The sequence below is a fragment of the Amblyomma mixtum genome, chromosome 4 (assembly GCF_055824585.1).
Source record: "Amblyomma mixtum isolate Tamu chromosome 4, ASM5582458v1, whole genome shotgun sequence".
In the NCBI taxonomy this organism is placed as follows: domain Eukaryota; kingdom Metazoa; phylum Arthropoda; class Arachnida; order Ixodida; family Ixodidae; genus Amblyomma; species Amblyomma mixtum.
In genome coordinates this window covers 120,756,202-120,775,778 of record NC_143015.1, presented here as the reverse complement: position 1 = coordinate 120,775,778, position 19,577 = coordinate 120,756,202, and the positions used below count along the sequence as shown (strand labels likewise).

General features: G+C 39.4%; 1 protein-coding gene across 1 annotated transcript; it reads right to left on the bottom strand.

Moving 5' to 3' along the window:
- Positions 1 to 3,595: 3,595 nt before the first annotated feature.
- On the bottom strand, positions 3,596 to 4,168 carry LOC149348096 (uncharacterized). Its single transcript, XM_089541685.1, has one exon. It carries the CDS (start codon positions 4,166 to 4,168, stop codon positions 3,596 to 3,598), a length of 573 nt encoding a protein of 190 aa, XP_089397811.1.
- Positions 4,169 to 19,577: the final 15,409 nt, after the last annotated feature.

The window sequence follows — 19,577 nt, the reverse complement described above, 5'->3', positions numbered from 1 at the left end:
TTTTGGTTAGTACTAACGAGAAGTTTGAAAGATGGCATGTCTGTCACTCTAACAAAATTTTATTGTAGCGGTGCCGGAAGGAATGTCAACTGCAGAAGCAGAAAGTAAGTCCACCATCTGCTCATTTAAAAGCTTTTTTTCATAACGAAGTATTAGTAGAAATATTCAGGATGAGGAGGATACTGAAAAGAAAGTGTCGGAAATTGGAAGGGCGGTGTGTTGAGAGCCATTTTATCAAAGTATTAGTGGTCGTTGGAAACGAATGCTACGTTTGTATTAACTATGTGCACTAGTACAACCCTCGCGTGAAGGTTTTTGGAGGAGATGTAGCTTGCCTGTTAGGAAGACGATTAGCGCAGAAATATTACCTATGGATTCTCTCCTACAGGCTATCTAGTAGTAGTAGTAGCAGTAGTAGGTTTTTTTGGCCATATTATATACAATATGCCCTCGAGGTGAGGCTAAAGGAGGTAGACCAAGCATGCCTTCTGACAAGGCGTACACCCCGATCACACATCATGGAAACGGGGGCCGAATGGATAAAAGATAAAAAAACAATGAGCAAACATGATCACAATAGAAAATAGTTAATGATAGACAATAATAAATATCAATTAACAATAAACAAAACATTTCATAATATGCACAAAAAAAGCAGAACACAAACCCACACTCAAAAAAACAACTAAGTATACAGAATTAGCTGAAATTTAACCGGGGGGAAAAGAATCGTCAGTTTTTTCTTGAATACAGACACACTATAACTTTCTAAAGCAATCTGAATAAGAGACTGGTAGGTATTACACAATGTTATAATTTGATAATCGGTTGTTTGTTTACCATAATTTGTTCTGGTCTTGCAGTAGATAGGGCAACGGAACGTTGACCATACGCAACGTTTCTCGAATTATAAGTGTTAGAAAAAGAGCTAAAGTCATGCTTGACTTTATAAAAAATATGAAGAGCCAAACTAAAATTGTATGAATGAAAGAAATTGCGAACATGAAATGTTTCGAAAAGATTTGTTTCAACAGATGAACTTGAACTTAATAAACGTAGAGCTCTTTTCTGGAGAGAAAGCAATTTGTATGAATCAGTTTTGTTGCATGTACCTTACACTAGGTTGCAATACACCAGGTGAGAATGAAGAAGGGCAAAATATAGCTGTTTTTTAACTTGTAGTGAGAGGAGATGTCTAACACGATAAATAACATAAATAGATATGGCCGTTTTTAGTCTAGTGTAGTTTATATGATCAGTCCAACCCAAATCGCTACGAAAAAACACATCAAGGAACCGGCAACTATGAACTTGCTCGATGTTAAAGTCATTAAAAAATAGTTTGATGTGATGATCTAATGGTTTGTTTTTTGGATGGAAGAGCATAAAGTTTGTTTTGTTTACGTTTAATTGAAGTTGATTAACATAGAGCCAAACCGCTAACTCCTCAAGCCAGGCATTACATTGGTGTTCAATTACTTGGAGACTGGAGCCGGAAAAAAAGACATTAGTATCGTCGGCATACATCATGATATTAGGAGTTAATGGAATGTTTACAATGTCATTAATATAGAGAATAAATAAAAGTGGTCCCAAAATTGAACCCTGAGGGACACCGAATTTTATCATACCAAAACTGGATTTTACATCATGAATCTGAGTGTACTGTATCCGTGCAGTTAGATAACTTTCCAAAAGTGAATTTGCCACTCCACGGATCCCGTAAGTCTTTAATTTATGGAGCAGTATTGTATGTTGCACAGAATCGAAAGCTTTGCGCAGATCAAGAAAAATTCCAAATGAAAAAAGCTTAGTTTATAAATTGTTAATTATAGAGTTCTTAATATCTAACAGAGCAGATTCTGTTGATTTACCGGCCTGAAAGCCATACTGTTGGGGGCAGATAAGATGTTTAGCTTGTAAGAAATTGTTTAGTCGCCTATAGAGTACACGCTCAGCTAACTTCGAAAACAAAGTCAATACCGAAATAGGACGGTAATTATTTGGGTCATTTTTGTTGCCTCCTTTGAAGAAAACGGTAACTCGTGCGACTTTTAATTTGCTAGGGAATACACCAGAAAGTAGCATTCTGTTACAAATATGCGTAAGAGGGCCAGCAATAATATTTACAGCACATTTGATAGGAAAAGCAGCAACTTCGTCATCTCCAGGTAAGCAGGTGTTCCTAAAAGAATTAAACTTCATCCTCTGAAGTAGGGGACAAAAATATAGATTCAGTACTGCAAGAGGGTAAGTATGAGCCTACAGTCCGAGTTGAATGACAGCTAGCAGAGGGTCGGTATGCTCCGGCAGCTAAAAAGTGTTCATTCAGCATATTGGCAAGTGAAACTCCAGCATAATTCACCCCATTGACTTTCAGCTCAGAGGGAAGACAATTCTTCCTGTTCCCTATAATAACGTTAATACCTTGCCAAAGTAATTTAGGATTGTGTAAGATTGACGAAAACTTATTAATATAGAAAAAAGATTTAGCTTTCTTTAGATTTGAGTTTAATTTATTTCGAAACTTCTTAAACTTAACTAAATCATCTGGGCATCGCGTTTCCAAAAAACGAGAGAACATTTTGTTCTTTTCTTTAATTTGTTTCAAAAGTGCTCCTGTCATCCATTCTTTTCTAGCCTTTCTATGTTTGTTTATAGTTTGAGTTGGGAACGCAGCGTAATAGCATTCAAGCAGCTTCTGAATAAATATATCATAAGCACGGGACGAGTCATTTTCACCATATACATCTACCCAATTAATTGTAGACAACAAGTGACAAAATCTGGAGATGCTCTTTTCATCATTAACTCTACGAGCGTGGACGGGTTTGTTCAATATGGTCGTATCAGGAAAAAGTGAAAAGAAAGGCAAGTGATCACTAATCCCAGAAGAAAAAACACCGGATATGCAACTCTGAGGTGGGAAATTAGTGAAGCACAAATCAATTAATGTTTCAGAGTGCAAGGATATGCGACTAGGCAATTCAATAGTATTGTCACAACCATTAGACAGCATTATTTCATTTAAATTAATCTTCAGAGCGTTATCCTCCAAAAAGTTGATATTGAAGTCACCTAGCACAATGATACGCCAGTTGTTTTGGTTTGCAAACTTCAGAAAACAATCAATGAAGCGAAAAAAATTGTCAGAATTTCCTTGAGGGGGCGATACACAACCATAATAGCAACTCTATGAAAAGCAATGCAGACAGTTTCAAAATCATTACAAACAAGTGAATAATCCGACAAGACCTCAAAGCACAAATAATTTTGCACATATAAAGATACACCACCACCACGCTTTCCATCTCGAAATACTGAAATAGGTTTGTAACCAGGAAACTCGCTGACATCTGCATTTGAGGTAAACCATGTTTCAGTCAAGGCAATAAGGTCAAAATTAAAGTTCAGTTTAGTTAATTCAGCTTCTACTTCTTCTGATTTATTTTTTAGGCTTTGACAATTCAAGTGGTAAAGAGATAGTGTGTTGCGAGGATTGTAAGCGCCGTCCTTTAGAAAGTCGGTGAATGACTCGGCAGTAAAATAAGCCATTGTTGAGCAGGTGTACTGCGCAGTCTCGCAGCAACAGTGATTAAACCATCTTATCAATGTCCTCCTCACAAGCTATCCTGATGGCTCGTGCACCAGGTTGCTTTCGAGCGTAGATCTTTCCTTCCTTTGACCAGACGAAAGCGTACTTCATTTCCTTAGCCTTCATTTTAGCGAGCCACAGTAAATTCCTGCTAGAAGCCGTCAGGTTATCAAAGAATCGAATGTCATCTTCGCATTCTTTGCGCTTTGAAATCCAGTCTGTTTTTGTGGATCGGTTGGCAAAATGGATCAAAACCACAGGCACCTTGTCAGGTTGAGATGGAAGGCGGTGTAGCCCTTCAATGTCCTTTGCTACAAGTGTGGGCAAGTCAAGCTTCACAGCAAGGCTGTTTACTTTGCTCAGTAAATCTTCACCATCTGTCACAGGCATTCCATGTATTTCCATGTTTTGCCGCCTACTGTACTGGCTCAGGTCGTTCAATTCCTGACGCAGTTTTCGAATTTGCTGCTCGTCCTGGTTTGCCTCAATATCGTCAACTCTCTTACGTAGGAGCTCGATTTCCTTGTCATGCCTATTAGATACTTCGAGCAATTTGTCATACGTGTCAGACATATGTTGTACAGACATTTCAATGCTTGAAACGGTTTCCTTCAAAGATGTCAGATCATCCACATTTGCTGTGAGATTTGCCAAAGACTTACTGATCTCAGCAAGCTGTTTGCATAAGACAGCAGAAGATGCATTACTGCTGCTGTCATGACTGCGAGACGCCGAAGATCGACATGTCAAGCATTTCAGGGCTTTTCTTAATTCAGCATTTTTTGCTTTGAAACTGCGTTCCCCAACCCCTGCACACTTCCCTATATGAAACCTTTGACACCAATCCGCACAAGTCATAAATTCTTCACCATCTATAATGTCTTCGTAGCATGCAGAACAAGGATCAAAATTTTCAGATGACATTGCAAGCAAGACACTAGAGCATGGGCAGCAGTGGCGGCAGTATGCACTGGCAGCTTAACAACAGTAAGAAAAGACAACTGACCTGCAAATTCAAAACAGTTGTTTGAGCACTCTTGAGCAGCAACGTGCCACCGCCACCGCTGCCCGATGTGTGAAGGCTCTCGACGACTTGCGCAGCTTTATAGCCAGAAGGAAGGGGCGTATCTTCACGTGATGACAGCACGATAGGCAGCCGCAAACGGTGCGTCAACGAAGCCAGCAGAATGCAGATCGCGCTTGATACGGAAATTCTTGCAGACAGACAGCAGCGAAGGAACTGCAAATTCAAAACAGCTGTTTGAGCACTCTTGTGCAGCAACGTGCCACCGCCACCGCTGCCCGATGTGTGGACTTACTTTCTATTTGTGGAATCAGGTTTTTGGTTAGTACTAACGAGAAGTTTCAAATATGGCATGTCAGTCACTCTAACAAAATTTTATTGTAGTGGTGCCGGAAGGAATGTCAACTGCAGAAGCAGAAAGTAAGTCCACGATCTGCTCATTTAAAAGCTTTTTTTCATAACGAATCATTAGTAGAAATATTCAGGATGAGGAGGATACTGAACTGTAAGTGTCGGAAATAGCGAGGGCGGTGTGCTGAGAGCCGTTTTATGAAATTCTTTTTGGTCGTAGGAAATGAATGCTACGTTTGTCTTAAATATGTGCACTAGTACAACCTTCGCGTAAAGTTTTTTGGAGGAGATGCAGCTTGCCTGTTAGGAAGACGATTAGCGCAGAAATATTACCTACGGATTATCTCCTACAGGCTATCTATGTGTGGAATGAGCTTTTTTGGTCAGTACAAACGAGAAGTTTCAAAGATGGCATGTCAGTCACTCTAACAAAATTTTATTGTAGCGGTGCCGGAAGGAATGTCAACTGGAGGAGCAGAAAGTAAGTCCACAATCTGCTCATTTATAAGCTGTTTCTCATAACGAATTGGTTACTAGAAATATTCAGGATGAGGATGATATTGAAATGTAAGTGATGGAAATTGCGAGGGCGGTGTGTTGAGAGCCATTTTATGAAAGTATCAGTGGTCGTTGGGAATGAATGCTACATTTGTATTAAACATGTGCACTTGTACAGCCTTCGTGTAAAATTCTTGGAGGAGATGCAGCTTTCCTGTTATTAAAAGGCTTGGCGCAGACTTTACCTATGAATTATCTCCTACTGGCTATCTATTTGTGGAGTCCGTTTATTGGTTAGTACTAACGAAAAGTGTTAAAGATGGCATGGCAGTCATTGTAACAAAATTTTATTGTAGCGGTGCCGCAAGGAATGTCAACTGCAGGAGCAGAAAGTAAGTCCACGATCTGCTCATTTATAAGCTTTTTTTCATAACGAATCATTAGTAGAAATATTCAGGATGAGGAGGATACTGAACTGTAAGTGTCGGAAATTGCAAGGGCTGTGTTCAGAGCGCCGTTTTATGAAAGTCTTTGCGGTCGTAGGCAATGAATGCTACGTTTGTATTAACTATGTGCACTATTACAACCCTCGCGTGAAGGTTTTTGGAGGAGATGCAGCTTGCCTGTTAGGAAAACGATTGGCGCAGAAATATTACCTATGAATTATCTCGTACAGGCTATCTCTTTGTGGAATCAGTTTCTTGGTTAGTACTAACGAGAAGTTTCAAAGATGGCATGTCAGTCACTCTAACAAAATTTTATTGTAGCGGTGCCGGAAGGAATGTCAACTGCAGGAGCAGAAAGTAAGTCCACGCTCTGCTCATTTAAAAGCTTTTTTTTTCATAACGAATCATTAGTAGAAATATTGAGGATGAGGAGGATACTTAAGAGTAAGTGTCGGAAATTGGAAGGGCGGTGTGTCGAGAGCCATTTTATGAGTTTTTGTGGTGGTTGGTAATGAGTGCTACGTTTGTATTAAATATGTGCACTTGTACAACCCTCGCGTAAAGTTTTTTAGAGGAGATGGAGCTTGCTTGTTAGGAAGACGATTGGCGCAGAAATATTACCTATGGATTATCTCATACAGGCTATCTCTTTGTGGAATCAGTTTTTTGGTTAGTACTAACGAGAAATTTCAAAGATGGCATGTCAGTCACTTTAACAAAATTTTATTGTAGCGGTGCCGGAAGGAATGTCAACTGCAGAAGCAGAAAGTAAGTCCACGATCTGCTCATTTAAAAGCTTTTTTTTTCATAACGAATCATTAGTAGAAATATTGAGGATGAGGAGGATACTTAAGAGTAAGTGTCGGAAATTGGAAGGGCGGTGTGTCGAGAGCCATTTTATGAAAGTTTTTGTGGTCGTAGGAAATGAATGCTACTTTTGTATTAAATATGTGCACTTGTACAACCCTCGCGTAAAGTTTTTTGGAGGAGATGCAGCTTGCCTGTTAGGAAGACGATTGGCGCAGAAATATTACCTATGGATTATCTCATACAGGCTATCTATTTGTGGAATCAGTTTTTTGGTTAGTACTAACGAGAAGTTTCAAATATGGCATGTCAGTCACTCTAACAAAATTTTATTGTAGCGGTGCCGGAAGGAATGTCAACTGCAGAAGCAGAAAGTAAGTCCACGATCTGCTCATTTAAAAGCTTTTTTTCATAACGAATCATTAGTAGAAATATTCAGGATGAGGAGGATACTGAAGAGTACGTGTCGGAAATTGCAAGGGTGGTGTGCTGAGAGCCGTTTTATGAAAGTTTTTGTGGTCGTTAGAAATGAATGCTACGTTTGTATTAACTATGTGCACTTGTATAGCGCTCGCGTAAAGTTTTTTGGAGGAGATGTAGCTTGCCTGCTAGGAAAACAATTGGAACAGAAATATTCCCTATGGATTCTCTCCAACAGGCTATTTGTGGAATCAGTTTTTTGTTTAGTAATAACGAAAAGTTTCAAAGATGTCATGTCAGGCAGTCTAACAAAATTTTATTGTAGCGGTGCCGGAAGGAATGTCAACTGCAGGACCGGAATATAAGTCCACGATCTGCTCATTTAAAAGCTTGTTTTCATAACGAATCATTAGTAGAAATATTCAGGATGAGGAGGATACTGAAGAGTAAGTGTCGGAAATTGGAAGGGCTGTGTGTTGAGAGCCATTTTATGAAAGTTTTTGTGGTGGTTGGAATTGAGTGCTACATTTGTATTATGTATGTGCACTTGTACAGTGCTCGCGTGAAGTTTTTTGGAGGAGATGTAGCTTGCCTGCTAGGAAAACAATTGGAACAGAAATATTCCCTATGGATTCTCTACAACAGGCTATTTGCGGAATCAGTTTTTTGTTTAGTAATAACGAAAAGTTTCAAAGATGTCATGTCAGGCAGTCTAACAAAATTTTATTGTAGCGGTGCCGGAAGGTATGTCAACTGCAGGAGCAGAAAGTATGTCCACGATACTCATATATAAGCTATTTCTCATAACGAATTGGTTACTAGAAACCTTCAGCGCTTTGTGTCTCGTCCTTGTCTTTTCGTGGTCTGCATGCTCTGGCGCTATTTTATTCAATTCAACTTCAGGATGAGGGGGATATTGAAGTGTAAGCGATGGAAATTGCAAGGACGGTGTGTTGAGAGCCGTTTTATGAACGTTTTTGTGGTCGTTGGAAATGAATGCTATGTTTGTGTTAAATATGTGCACTTGTACAGCCCTCGCCTAATGTTTTTTTCTCGGAGATGCAGCTTTCCTGTTAGGAAGACGATTGGCGCAGAAATATTACCTATGGATTATCTCATACAGGCTATCTATTTGTGGAATCAGTTTTTTGGTTAGTACTAACGAGAAGTTTCAAAGATGGCATGTCAGTCACTCTAACAAAATTTTATTGTAGCGGTGCCGGAAGGAATGTCAACTGCAGAAGCAGAAAGTAAGTCCACGATCTGCTCATTTAAAGGCTTTTTTTTCATAACGAATCATTAGTAGAAATATTGAGGATGAGGAGGATGCTTAAGAGTAAGTGTCGGAAATTGGAAGGGCGGTGTGTCGAGAGCCATGTTATGAAAGTTTTTGTGGTGGTTGGAAATGAGTGCTACATTTGTATTAACTATGTGTACTTGTATAGCCCTCGCGTAAAGTTTATTGGAGGAGATGCAGCTTGCCTGCTAGGAAAACAACTGGAACAGAAATATTCCCTATGGATTCTCTCGAATAGGCTATCTATTTGTGGAATCAGGTTTTTGGTTAGTACCAACGAGAAGCTTCAAAGATGGCATGTCAGTCACTCTAACAAAATTTTATTGTAGCGGTGCCGGAAGGAATGTCAACTGCAGAAGCAGAAAGTAACTCCACAATCTGCTCATTTAAAAGCTTTTTTTTCATAACGAATCATTAGTAGAAATATTCACGATGAGGAGGATACTGAACTGTAAGTGTCGGAAATTGCGAGGGCGGTGTGCTGAGAGCCGTTTTATGAAATTCTTTTTGGTCGTAGGAAATGAATGCTACGTTTGTGTTAAATATGTGCACTAGTACAACGCTCGCGTGAAGGTTTTTGGAGGAGATGCAGCTTGCATGTTAGGAAGACGATTAGCGCAGAAATATTACCTATGGATCCTCTCCTACAGGCTGTCTATTTGTGGAATCAGGCTTTTGGTTAGTACTAACGAGAAGTTTCAAAGATGGCATGTTAGTCACTCTAACAAAATTTTATTGAAGCGGTGCCGGAAGGAATGTCAACTGCAGAAGCAGAAAGTAAGTCCACCATCTGCTCATCTAAAAGCTTTCTTTCATAACGAATCATTAGTAGAAATATTCAGGATGAGGAGGATACTGAAAAGAAAGTGTCGGAAATTGGAAGGGCGGTGTGTTGAGAGCCATTTTATCAAAGTGTTAGTGGTCGTTGGAAACGAATACTACGTTTGTATTAATATGTGCACTAGTACAACGCTCGCGTGAAGGTTTTTGGAGGAGATGCAGCTTGCCTGTTAGGAAGACGATTAGCGCAGAAATATTACCTATGGATTTTCTCCTACAGGCTGTCTATTTGTGGAATCAGGCTTTTGATTAGTACTAACGAGAAGCTTCAAAGATGGCATGTCAGTCACCCTAGCAAAATTTTATTGTAGCGGTGCCGGAAGGAATGTCAACTGCAGAAGCAGAAAGTAAGTCCACGATCTGCTCACATATAAGCTATTTTTCATAACGAATTGGTTACTAGAAATATACAGGATGATTAGGACACTGAAGATTAAGTGTTGGAAATTGCAAGAGCGTTGTGTTGAGAGCCATTTTATGAAAGTATTAGTGGTCGTTGGGAATGAATGCTACATTTGTATTAAAGATGTGCACTTGTACAGCCTTCGTGTAAAATTCTTGGAGGAGATGCAGCTTTCCTGTTAATAAAAGGCTTGGCGCAGACTTTACCTATGAATTATCTCCTACTGGCAATCTATTTGTGGAGTCCGTTTATTGGTTAGTACTAACGAAAAGTGTCAAAGTTGGCATGTCAGTCACTCTGACAAAATTTTATTGTAGCGGTGCCGGAAGGAATGTCAACTGCAGGAGCACAAAGTAAGTCCACGATGTGCTCATTTATAAGCTATTTTTCATAACGAATGGATTACTACAAATATTCAGGATGAGGAGGATACTGAAGAGTAAGTGTCGGAAATTGCAAGGGCTTTGTTCAGAGCGCCGTTTTATGAAAGTCTTTGCGGTCGTAGGCAATGAATGCTACGTTTGTATTAACTATGTGCACTAGTACAACCCTCGCGTGAAGGTTTTTGGAGGAGATGCAGCTTGCCTGTTAGGAAAACGATTGGCGCAGAAATATTACCTATGAATTATCTCCTACAGGCTATCTCTTTGTGGAATCAGTTTTTTGGTTAGTACTAACGAGTAGTTTCAAAGACGGCTTGTCAGTCACTGTAACAAAATTTTATTGTAGCGGTGCCGGAAGGAATGTCAACTGCAGGAGCAGAAAGTAAGTCCACGATCTGTCCGTGCTCATTTATAAGCTATTTCTCATAACGAATTGGTTACTAGAAATATTCAGGATGAGGATGATATTGAAGTGTAAGTGATGGAAATTGCAAGGGCGGTGTGTTGAGAGCCGTTTTATGAAAGTCTTCGTGGTCGCAAAAAATGAATGCTACATTTGTATTAAATATGAGCACTTGTATACAACCCTCGCGTAAAGTTTTTTGGAGGAGATGCAGCTTGCCTGTCAGGAAGACGATTGGCGCAGAAATATTACCTATGGATTATCTCCTACAGGCTATCTATTTGTGGAATCAGTTTTTTGGTTAGTACTAACGAGATGTTTCAAAGATGGCATGTCAGTCACTCTAATAAAATTTTATTGTAGCGGTGCCGGAAGGAATGTCAACTGCAGAAGCAGAAAGTAAGTCCACGATCTGCTCATTTAAAAGCTTTTGTTTTCATAACGAATCATTAGTAGAAATATTCAGGATGAGGAGGATACTGAAGAGTAAGTGTCGGAAATTGGAAGGGCGGTGTGTTGAGAGCCATGTTATGAAAGTTTTTGTGGTGGTTGGAAATGAATGCCACATTTGTATTAACTATGTGCACTTGTACAGCCCTCGCGTAAAGTTTTTTGGAGGAGATGTAGCTTGCCTGCTAGGAAAACAATTGGAACAGAAATATTACCTATGGATTCTCTCCTACAGGCTATCTTTTTGTGGAATCAGGTTTTTGGTTAGTACTAACGAGAAGTTTGAAAGATGGCATGTCTGTCACTCTAACAAAATTTTATTGTAGCGGTGCCGGAAGGAATGTCAACTGCAGAAGCAGAAAGTAAGTCCACCATCTGCTCATTTAAAAGCTTTTTTTCATAACGAAGTATTAGTAGAAATATTCAGGATGAGGAGGATACTGAAAAGAAAGTGTCGGAAATTGGAAGGGCGGTGTGTTGAGAGCCATTTTATCAAAGTATTAGTGGTCGTTGGAAACGAATGCTACGTTTGTATTAACTATGTGCACTAGTACAACCCTCGCGTGAAGGTTTTTGGAGGAGATGTAGCTTGCCTGTTAGGAAGACGATTAGCGCAGAAATATTACCTATGGATTCTCTCCTACAGGCTATCTAGTAGTAGTAGTAGCAGTAGTAGGTTTTTTTGGCCATATTATATACAATATGCCCTCGAGGTGAGGCTAAAGGAGGTAGACCAAGCATGCCTTCTGACAAGGCGTACACCCCGATCACACATCATGGAAACGGGGGCCGAATGGATAAAAGATAAAAAAAACAATGAGCAAACATGATCACAATAGAAAATAGTTAATGATAGACAATAATAAATATCAATTAACAATAAACAAAACATTTCATAATATGCACAAAAAAAGCAGAACACAAACCCACACTCAAAAAAACAACTAAGTATACAGAATTAGCTGAAATTTAACCGGGGGGAAAAGAATCGTCAGTTTTTTCTTGAATACAGACACACTATAACTTTCTAAAGCAATCTGAATAAGAGACTGGTAGGTATTACACAATGTTATAATTTGATAATCGGTTGTTTGTTTACCATAATTTGTTCTGGTCTTGCAGTAGATAGGGCAACGGAACGTTGACCATACGCAACGTTTCTCGAATTATAAGTGTTAGAAAAAGAGCTAAAGTCATGCTTGACTTTATAAAAAATATGAAGAGCCAAACTAAAATTGTATGAATGAAAGAAATTGCGAACATGAAATGTTTCGAAAAGATTTGTTTCAACAGATGAACTTGAACTTAATAAACGTAGAGCTCTTTTCTGGAGAGAAAGCAATTTGTATGAATCAGTTTTGTTGCATGTACCTTACACTAGGTTGCAATACACCAGGTGAGAATGAAGAAGGGCAAAATATAGCTGTTTTTTAACTTGTAGTGAGAGGAGATGTCTAACACGATAAATAACATAAATAGATATGGCCGTTTTTAGTCTAGTGTAGTTTATATGATCAGTCCAACCCAAATCGCTACGAAAAAACACATCAAGGAACCGGCAACTATGAACTTGCTCGATGTTAAAGTCATTAAAAAATAGTTTGATGTGATGATCTAATGGTTTGTTTTTTGGATGGAAGAGCATAAAGTTTGTTTTGTTTACGTTTAATTGAAGTTGATTAACATAGAGCCAAACCGCTAACTCCTCAAGCCAGGCATTACATTGGTGTTCAATTACTTGGAGACTGGAGCCGGAAAAAAAGACATTAGTATCGTCGGCATACATCATGATATTAGGAGTTAATGGAATGTTTACAATGTCATTAATATAGAGAATAAATAAAAGTGGTCCCAAAATTGAACCCTGAGGGACACCGAATTTTATCATACCAAAACTGGATTTTACATCATGAATCTGAGTGTACTGTATCCGTGCAGTTAGATAACTTTCCAAAAGTGAATTTGCCACTCCACGGATCCCGTAAGTCTTTAATTTATGGAGCAGTATTGTATGTTGCACAGAATCGAAAGCTTTGCGCAGATCAAGAAAAATTCCAAATGAAAAAAGCTTAGTTTATAAATTGTTAATTATAGAGTTCTTAATATCTAACAGAGCAGATTCTGTTGATTTACCGGCCTGAAAGCCATACTGTTGGGGGCAGATAAGATGTTTAGCTTGTAAGAAATTGTTTAGTCGCCTATAGAGTACACGCTCAGCTAACTTCGAAAACAAAGTCAATACCGAAATAGGACGGTAATTATTTGGGTCATTTTTGTTGCCTCCTTTGAAGAAAACGGTAACTCGTGCGACTTTTAATTTGCTAGGGAATACACCAGAAAGTAGCATTCTGTTACAAATATGCGTAAGAGGGCCAGCAATAATATTTACAGCACATTTGATAGGAAAAGCAGCAACTTCGTCATCTCCAGGTAAGCAGGTGTTCCTAAAAGAATTAAACTTCATCCTCTGAAGTAGGGGACAAAAATATAGATTCAGTACTGCAAGAGGGTAAGTATGAGCCTACAGTCCGAGTTGAATGACAGCTAGCAGAGGGTCGGTATGCTCCGGCAGCTAAAAAGTGTTCATTCAGCATATTGGCAAGTGAAACTCCAGCATAATTCACCCCATTGACTTTCAGCTCAGAGGGAAGACAATTCTTCCTGTTCCCTATAATAACGTTAATACCTTGCCAAAGTAATTTAGGATTGTGTAAGATTGACGAAAACTTATTAATATAGAAAAAAGATTTAGCTTTCTTTAGATTTGAGTTTAATTTATTTCGAAACTTCTTAAACTTAACTAAATCATCTGGGCATCGCGTTTCCAAAAAACGAGAGAACATTTTGTTCTTTTCTTTAATTTGTTTCAAAAGTGCTCCTGTCATCCATTCTTTTCTAGCCTTTCTATGTTTGTTTATAGTTTGAGTTGGGAACGCAGCGTAATAGCATTCAAGCAGCTTCTGAATAAATATATCATAAGCACGGGACGAGTCATTTTCACCATATACATCTACCCAATTAATTGTAGACAACAAGTGACAAAATCTGGAGATGCTCTTTTCATCATTAACTCTACGAGCGTGGACGGGTTTGTTCAATATGGTCGTATCAGGAAAAAGTGAAAAGAAAGGCAAGTGATCACTAATCCCAGAAGAAAAAACACCGGATATGCAACTCTGAGGTGGGAAATTAGTGAAGCACAAATCAATTAATGTTTCAGAGTGCAAGGATATGCGACTAGGCAATTCAATAGTATTGTCACAACCATTAGACAGCATTATTTCATTTAAATTAATCTTCAGAGCGTTATCCTCCAAAAAGTTGATATTGAAGTCACCTAGCACAATGATACGCCAGTTGTTTTGGTTTGCAAACTTCAGAAAACAATCAATGAAGCGAAAAAAATTGTCAGAATTTCCTTGAGGGGGCGATACACAACCATAATAGCAACTCTATGAAAAGCAATGCAGACAGTTTCAAAATCATTACAAACAAGTGAATAATCCGACAAGACCTCAAAGCACAAATAATTTTGCACATATAAAGATACACCACCACCACGCTTTCCATCTCGAAATACTGAAATAGGTTTGTAACCAGGAAACTCGCTGACATCTGCATTTGAGGTAAACCATGTTTCAGTCAAGGCAATAAGGTCAAAATTAAAGTTCAGTTTAGTTAATTCAGCTTCTACTTCTTCTGATTTATTTTTTAGGCTTTGACAATTCAAGTGGTAAAGAGATAGTGTGTTGCGAGGATTGTAAGCGCCGTCCTTTAGAAAGTCGGTGAATGACTCGGCAGTAAAATAAGCCATTGTTGAGCAGGTGTACTGCGCAGTCTCGCAGCAACAGTGATTAAACCATCTTATCAATGTCCTCCTCACAAGCTATCCTGATGGCTCGTGCACCAGGTTGCTTTCGAGCGTAGATCTTTCCTTCCTTTGACCAGACGAAAGCGTACTTCATTTCCTTAGCCTTCATTTTAGCGAGCCACAGTAAATTCCTGCTAGAAGCCGTCAGGTTATCAAAGAATCGAATGTCATCTTCGCATTCTTTGCGCTTTGAAATCCAGTCTGTTTTTGTGGATCGGTTGGCAAAATGGATCAAAACCACAGGCACCTTGTCAGGTTGAGATGGAAGGCGGTGTAGCCCTTCAATGTCCTTTGCTACAAGTGTGGGCAAGTCAAGCTTCACAGCAAGGCTGTTTACTTTGCTCAGTAAATCTTCACCATCTGTCACAGGCATTCCATGTATTTCCATGTTTTGCCGCCTACTGTACTGGCTCAGGTCGTTCAATTCCTGACGCAGTTTTCGAATTTGCTGCTCGTCCTGGTTTGCCTCAATATCGTCAACTCTCTTACGTAGGAGCTCGATTTCCTTGTCATGCCTATTAGATACTTCGAGCAATTTGTCATACGTGTCAGACATATGTTGTACAGACATTTCAATGCTTGAAACGGTTTCCTTCAAAGATGTCAGATCATCCACATTTGCTGTGAGATTTGCCAAAGACTTACTGATCTCAGCAAGCTGTTTGCATAAGACAGCAGAAGATGCATTACTGCTGCTGTCATGACTGCGAGACGCCGAAGATCGACATGTCAAGCATTTCAGGGCTTTTCTTAATTCAGCATTTTTTGCTTTGAAACTGCGTTCCCCAACCCCTGCACACTTCCTTTTATGAAACCTTTGACACCAATCCGCACAAGTCATAAATTCTTCACCATCTATAATGTCTTCGTAGCATGCAGAACAAGGATCAAAATTTTCAGATGACATTGCAAGCAAGACACTAGAGCATGGGCAGCAGTGGCGGCAGTATGCACTGGCAGCTTAACAACAGTAAGAAAAGACAACTGACCTGCAAATTCAAAACAGTTGTTTGAGCACTCTTGAGCAGCAACGTGCCACCGCCACCGCTGCCCGATGTGTGAAGGCTCTCGACGACTTGCGCAGCTTTATAGCCAGAAGGAAGGGGCGTATCTTCACGTGATGACAGCACGATAGGCAGCCGCACACGGTGCGTCAACGAAGCCAGCAGAATGCAGATCGCGCTTGATACGGAAATTCTTGCAGACAGACAGCAGCGAAGGAACTGCAAATTCAAAACAGCTGTTTGAGCACTCTTGTGCAGCAACGTGCCACCGCCACCGCTGCCCGATGTGTGGACTTACTTTCTATTTGTGGAATCAGGTTTTTGGTTAGTACTAACGAGAAGTTTCAAATATGGCATGTCAGTCACTCTAACAAAATTTTATTGTAGCGGTGCCGGAAGGAATGTCAACTGCAGAAGCAGAAAGTAAGTCCACGATCTGCTCATTTAAAAGCTTTTTTTCATAACGAATCATTAGTAGAAATATTCAGGATGAGGAGGATACTGAACTGTAAGTGTCGGAAATAGCGAGGGCGGTGTGCTGAGAGCCGTTTTATGAAATTCTTTTTGGTCGTAGGAAATGAATGCTACGTTTGTCTTAAATATGTGCACTAGTACAACCTTCGCGTAAAGTTTTTTGGAGGAGATGCAGCTTGCCTGTTAGGAAGACGATTAGCGCAGAAATATTACCTACGGATTATCTCCTACAGGCTATCTATGTGTGGAATGAGCTTTTTTGGTCAGTACAAACGAGAAGTTTCAAAGATGGCATGTCAGTCACTCTAACAAAATTTTATTGTAGCGGTGCCGGAAGGAATGTCAACTGGAGGAGCAGAAAGTAAGTCCACAATCTGCTCATTTATAAGCTGTTTCTCATAACGAATTGGTTACTAGAAATATTCAGGATGAGGATGATATTGAAATGTAAGTGATGGAAATTGCAAGGGCGGTGTGTTGAGAGCCATTTTATGAAAGTATCAGTGGTCGTTGGGAATGAATGCTACATTTGTATTAAACATGTGCACTTGTACAGCCTTCGTGTAAAATTCTTGGAGGAGATGCAGCTTTCCTGTTATTAAAAGGCTTGGCGCAGACTTTACCTATGAATTATCTCCTACTGGCTATCTATTTGTGGAGTCCGTTTATTGGTTAGTACTAACGAAAAGTGTCAAAGATGGCATGGCAGTCATTGTAACAAAATTTTATTGTAGCGGTGCCGCAAGGAATGTCAACTGCAGGAGCAGAAAGTAAGTCCACGATCTGCTCATTTATAAGCTTTTTTTCATAACGAATCATTAGTAGAAATATTCAGGATGAGGAGGATACTGAACTGTAAGTGTCGGAAATTGCAAGGGCTGTGTTCAGAGCGCCGTTTTATGAAAGTCTTTGCGGTCGTAGGCAATGAATGCTACGTTTGTATTAACTATGTGCACTATTACAACCCTCGCGTGAAGGTTTTTGGAGGAGATGCAGCTTGCCTGTTAGGAAAACGATTGGCGCAGAAATATTACCTATGAATTATCTCGTACAGGCTATCTCTTTGTGGAATCAGTTTCTTGGTTAGTACTAACGAGAAGTTTCAAAGATGGCATGTCAGTCACTCTAACAAAATTTTATTGTAGCGGTGCCGGAAGGAATGTCAACTGCAGGAGCAGAAAGTAAGTCCACGCTCTGCTCATTTAAAAGCTTTTTTTTTCATAACGAATCATTAGTAGAAATATTGAGGATGAGGAGGATACTTAAGAGTAAGTGTCGGAAATTGGAAGGGCGGTGTGTCGAGAGCCATTTTATGAAAGTTTTTGTGGTGGTTGGTAATGAGTGCTACGTTTGTATTAAATATGTGCACTTGTACAACCCTCGCGTAAAGTTTTTTAGAGGAGATGGAGCTTGCTTGTTAGGAAGACGATTGGCGCAGAAATATTACCTATGGATTATCTCATACAGGCTATCTCTTTGTGGAATCAGTTTTTTGGTTAGTACTAACGAGAAATTTCAAAGATGGCATGTCAGTCACTTTAACAAAATTTTATTGTAGCGGTGCCGGAAGGAATGTCAACTGCAGAAGCAGAAAGTAAGTCCACGATCTGCTCATTTAAAAGCTTTTTTTTTTCATAACGAATCATTAGTAGAAATATTGAGGATGAGGAGGATACTTAAGAGTAAGTGTCGGAAATTGGAAGGGCGGTGTGTCGAGAGCCATTTTATGAAAGTTTTTGTGGTCGTAGGAAATGAATGCTACGTTTGTATTAAATATGTGCACTTGTACAACCCTCGCGTAAAGTTTTTTGGAGGAGATGCAGCTTGCCTGTTAGGAAGACGATTGGCGCAGAAATATTACCTATGGATTATCTCATACAGGCTATCTATTTGTGGAATCAGTTTTTTGGTTAGTACTAACGAGAAGTTTCAAATATGGCATGTCAGTCACTCTAACAAAATTTTATTGTAGCGGTGCCGGAAGGAATGTCAACTGCAGAAGCAGAAAGTAAGTCCACGATCTGCTCATTTAAAAGCTTTTTTTCATAACGAATCATTAGTAGAAATATTCAGGATGAGGAGGATACTGAAGAGTACGTGTCGGAAATTGCAAGGGTGGTGTGCTGAGAGCCGTTTTATGAAAGTTTTTGTGGTCGTTAGAAATGAATGCTACGTTTGTATTAACTATGTGCACTTGTATAGCGCTCGCGTAAAGTTTTTTGGAGGAGATGTAGCTTGCCTGCTAGGAAAACAATTGGAACAGAAATATTCCCTATGGATTCTCTCCAACAGGCTATTTGTGGAATCAGTTTTTTGTTTAGTAATAACGAAAAGTTTCAAAGATGTCATGTCAGGCAGTCTAACAAAATTTTATTGTAGCGGTGCCGGAAGGAATGTCAACTGCAGGACCGGAATATAAGTCCACGATCTGCTCATTTAAAAGCTTGTTTTCATAACGAATCATTAGTAGAAATATTCAGGATGAGGAGGATACTGAAGAGTAAGTGTCGGAAATTGGAAGGGCTGTGTGTTGAGAGCCATTTTATGAAAGTTTTTGTGGTGGTTGGAATTGAGTGCTACATTTGTATTATGTATGTGCACTTGTACAGTGCTCGCGTGAAGTTTTTTGGAGGAGATGTAGCTTGCCTGCTAGGAAAACAATTGGAACAGAAATAATCCCTATGGATTCTCTACAACAAGCTATTTGCGGAATCAGTTTTTTGTTTAGTAATAAGGAAAAGTTTCAAAGATGTCATGTCAGGCAGTCTAACAAAATTTTATTGTAGCGGTGCCGGAAGGAATGTCAACTGCAGGAGCAGAAAGTAAGTCCACGATACTCATATATAAGCTATTTCTCATAACGAATTGGTTACTAGAAACCTTCAGGATGAGGGGGATATTGAAGTGTAAGCGATGGAAATTGCAAGGACGGTGTGTTGAGAGCCGTTTTATGAACGTTTTTGTGGTCGTTGGAAATGAATGCTATGTTTGTGTTAAATATGTGCACTTGTACAGCCCTCGCCTAATGTTTTTTTCTCGGAGATGCAGCTTTCCTGTTAGGAAGACGATTGGCGCAGAAATATTACCTATGGATTATCTCATACAGGCTATCTATTTGTGGAATCAGTTTTTTGGTTAGTACTAACGAGAAGTTTCAAAGATGGCATGTCAGTCACTCTAACAAAATTTTATTGTAGCGGTGCCGGAAGGAATGTCAACTGCAGAAGCAGAAAGTAAGTCCACGATCTGCTCATTTAAAGGCTTTTTTTTCATAACGAATCATTAGTAGAAATATTGAGGATGAGGAGGAT

What these genes read in the sequence shown, in the direction of transcription:
- LOC149348096 (XM_089541685.1), bottom strand. Translation starts at nt 4,168, where the DNA reads ATGTCTGACACGTATGACAAATTGCTCGAAGTATCTAATAGGCATGAC.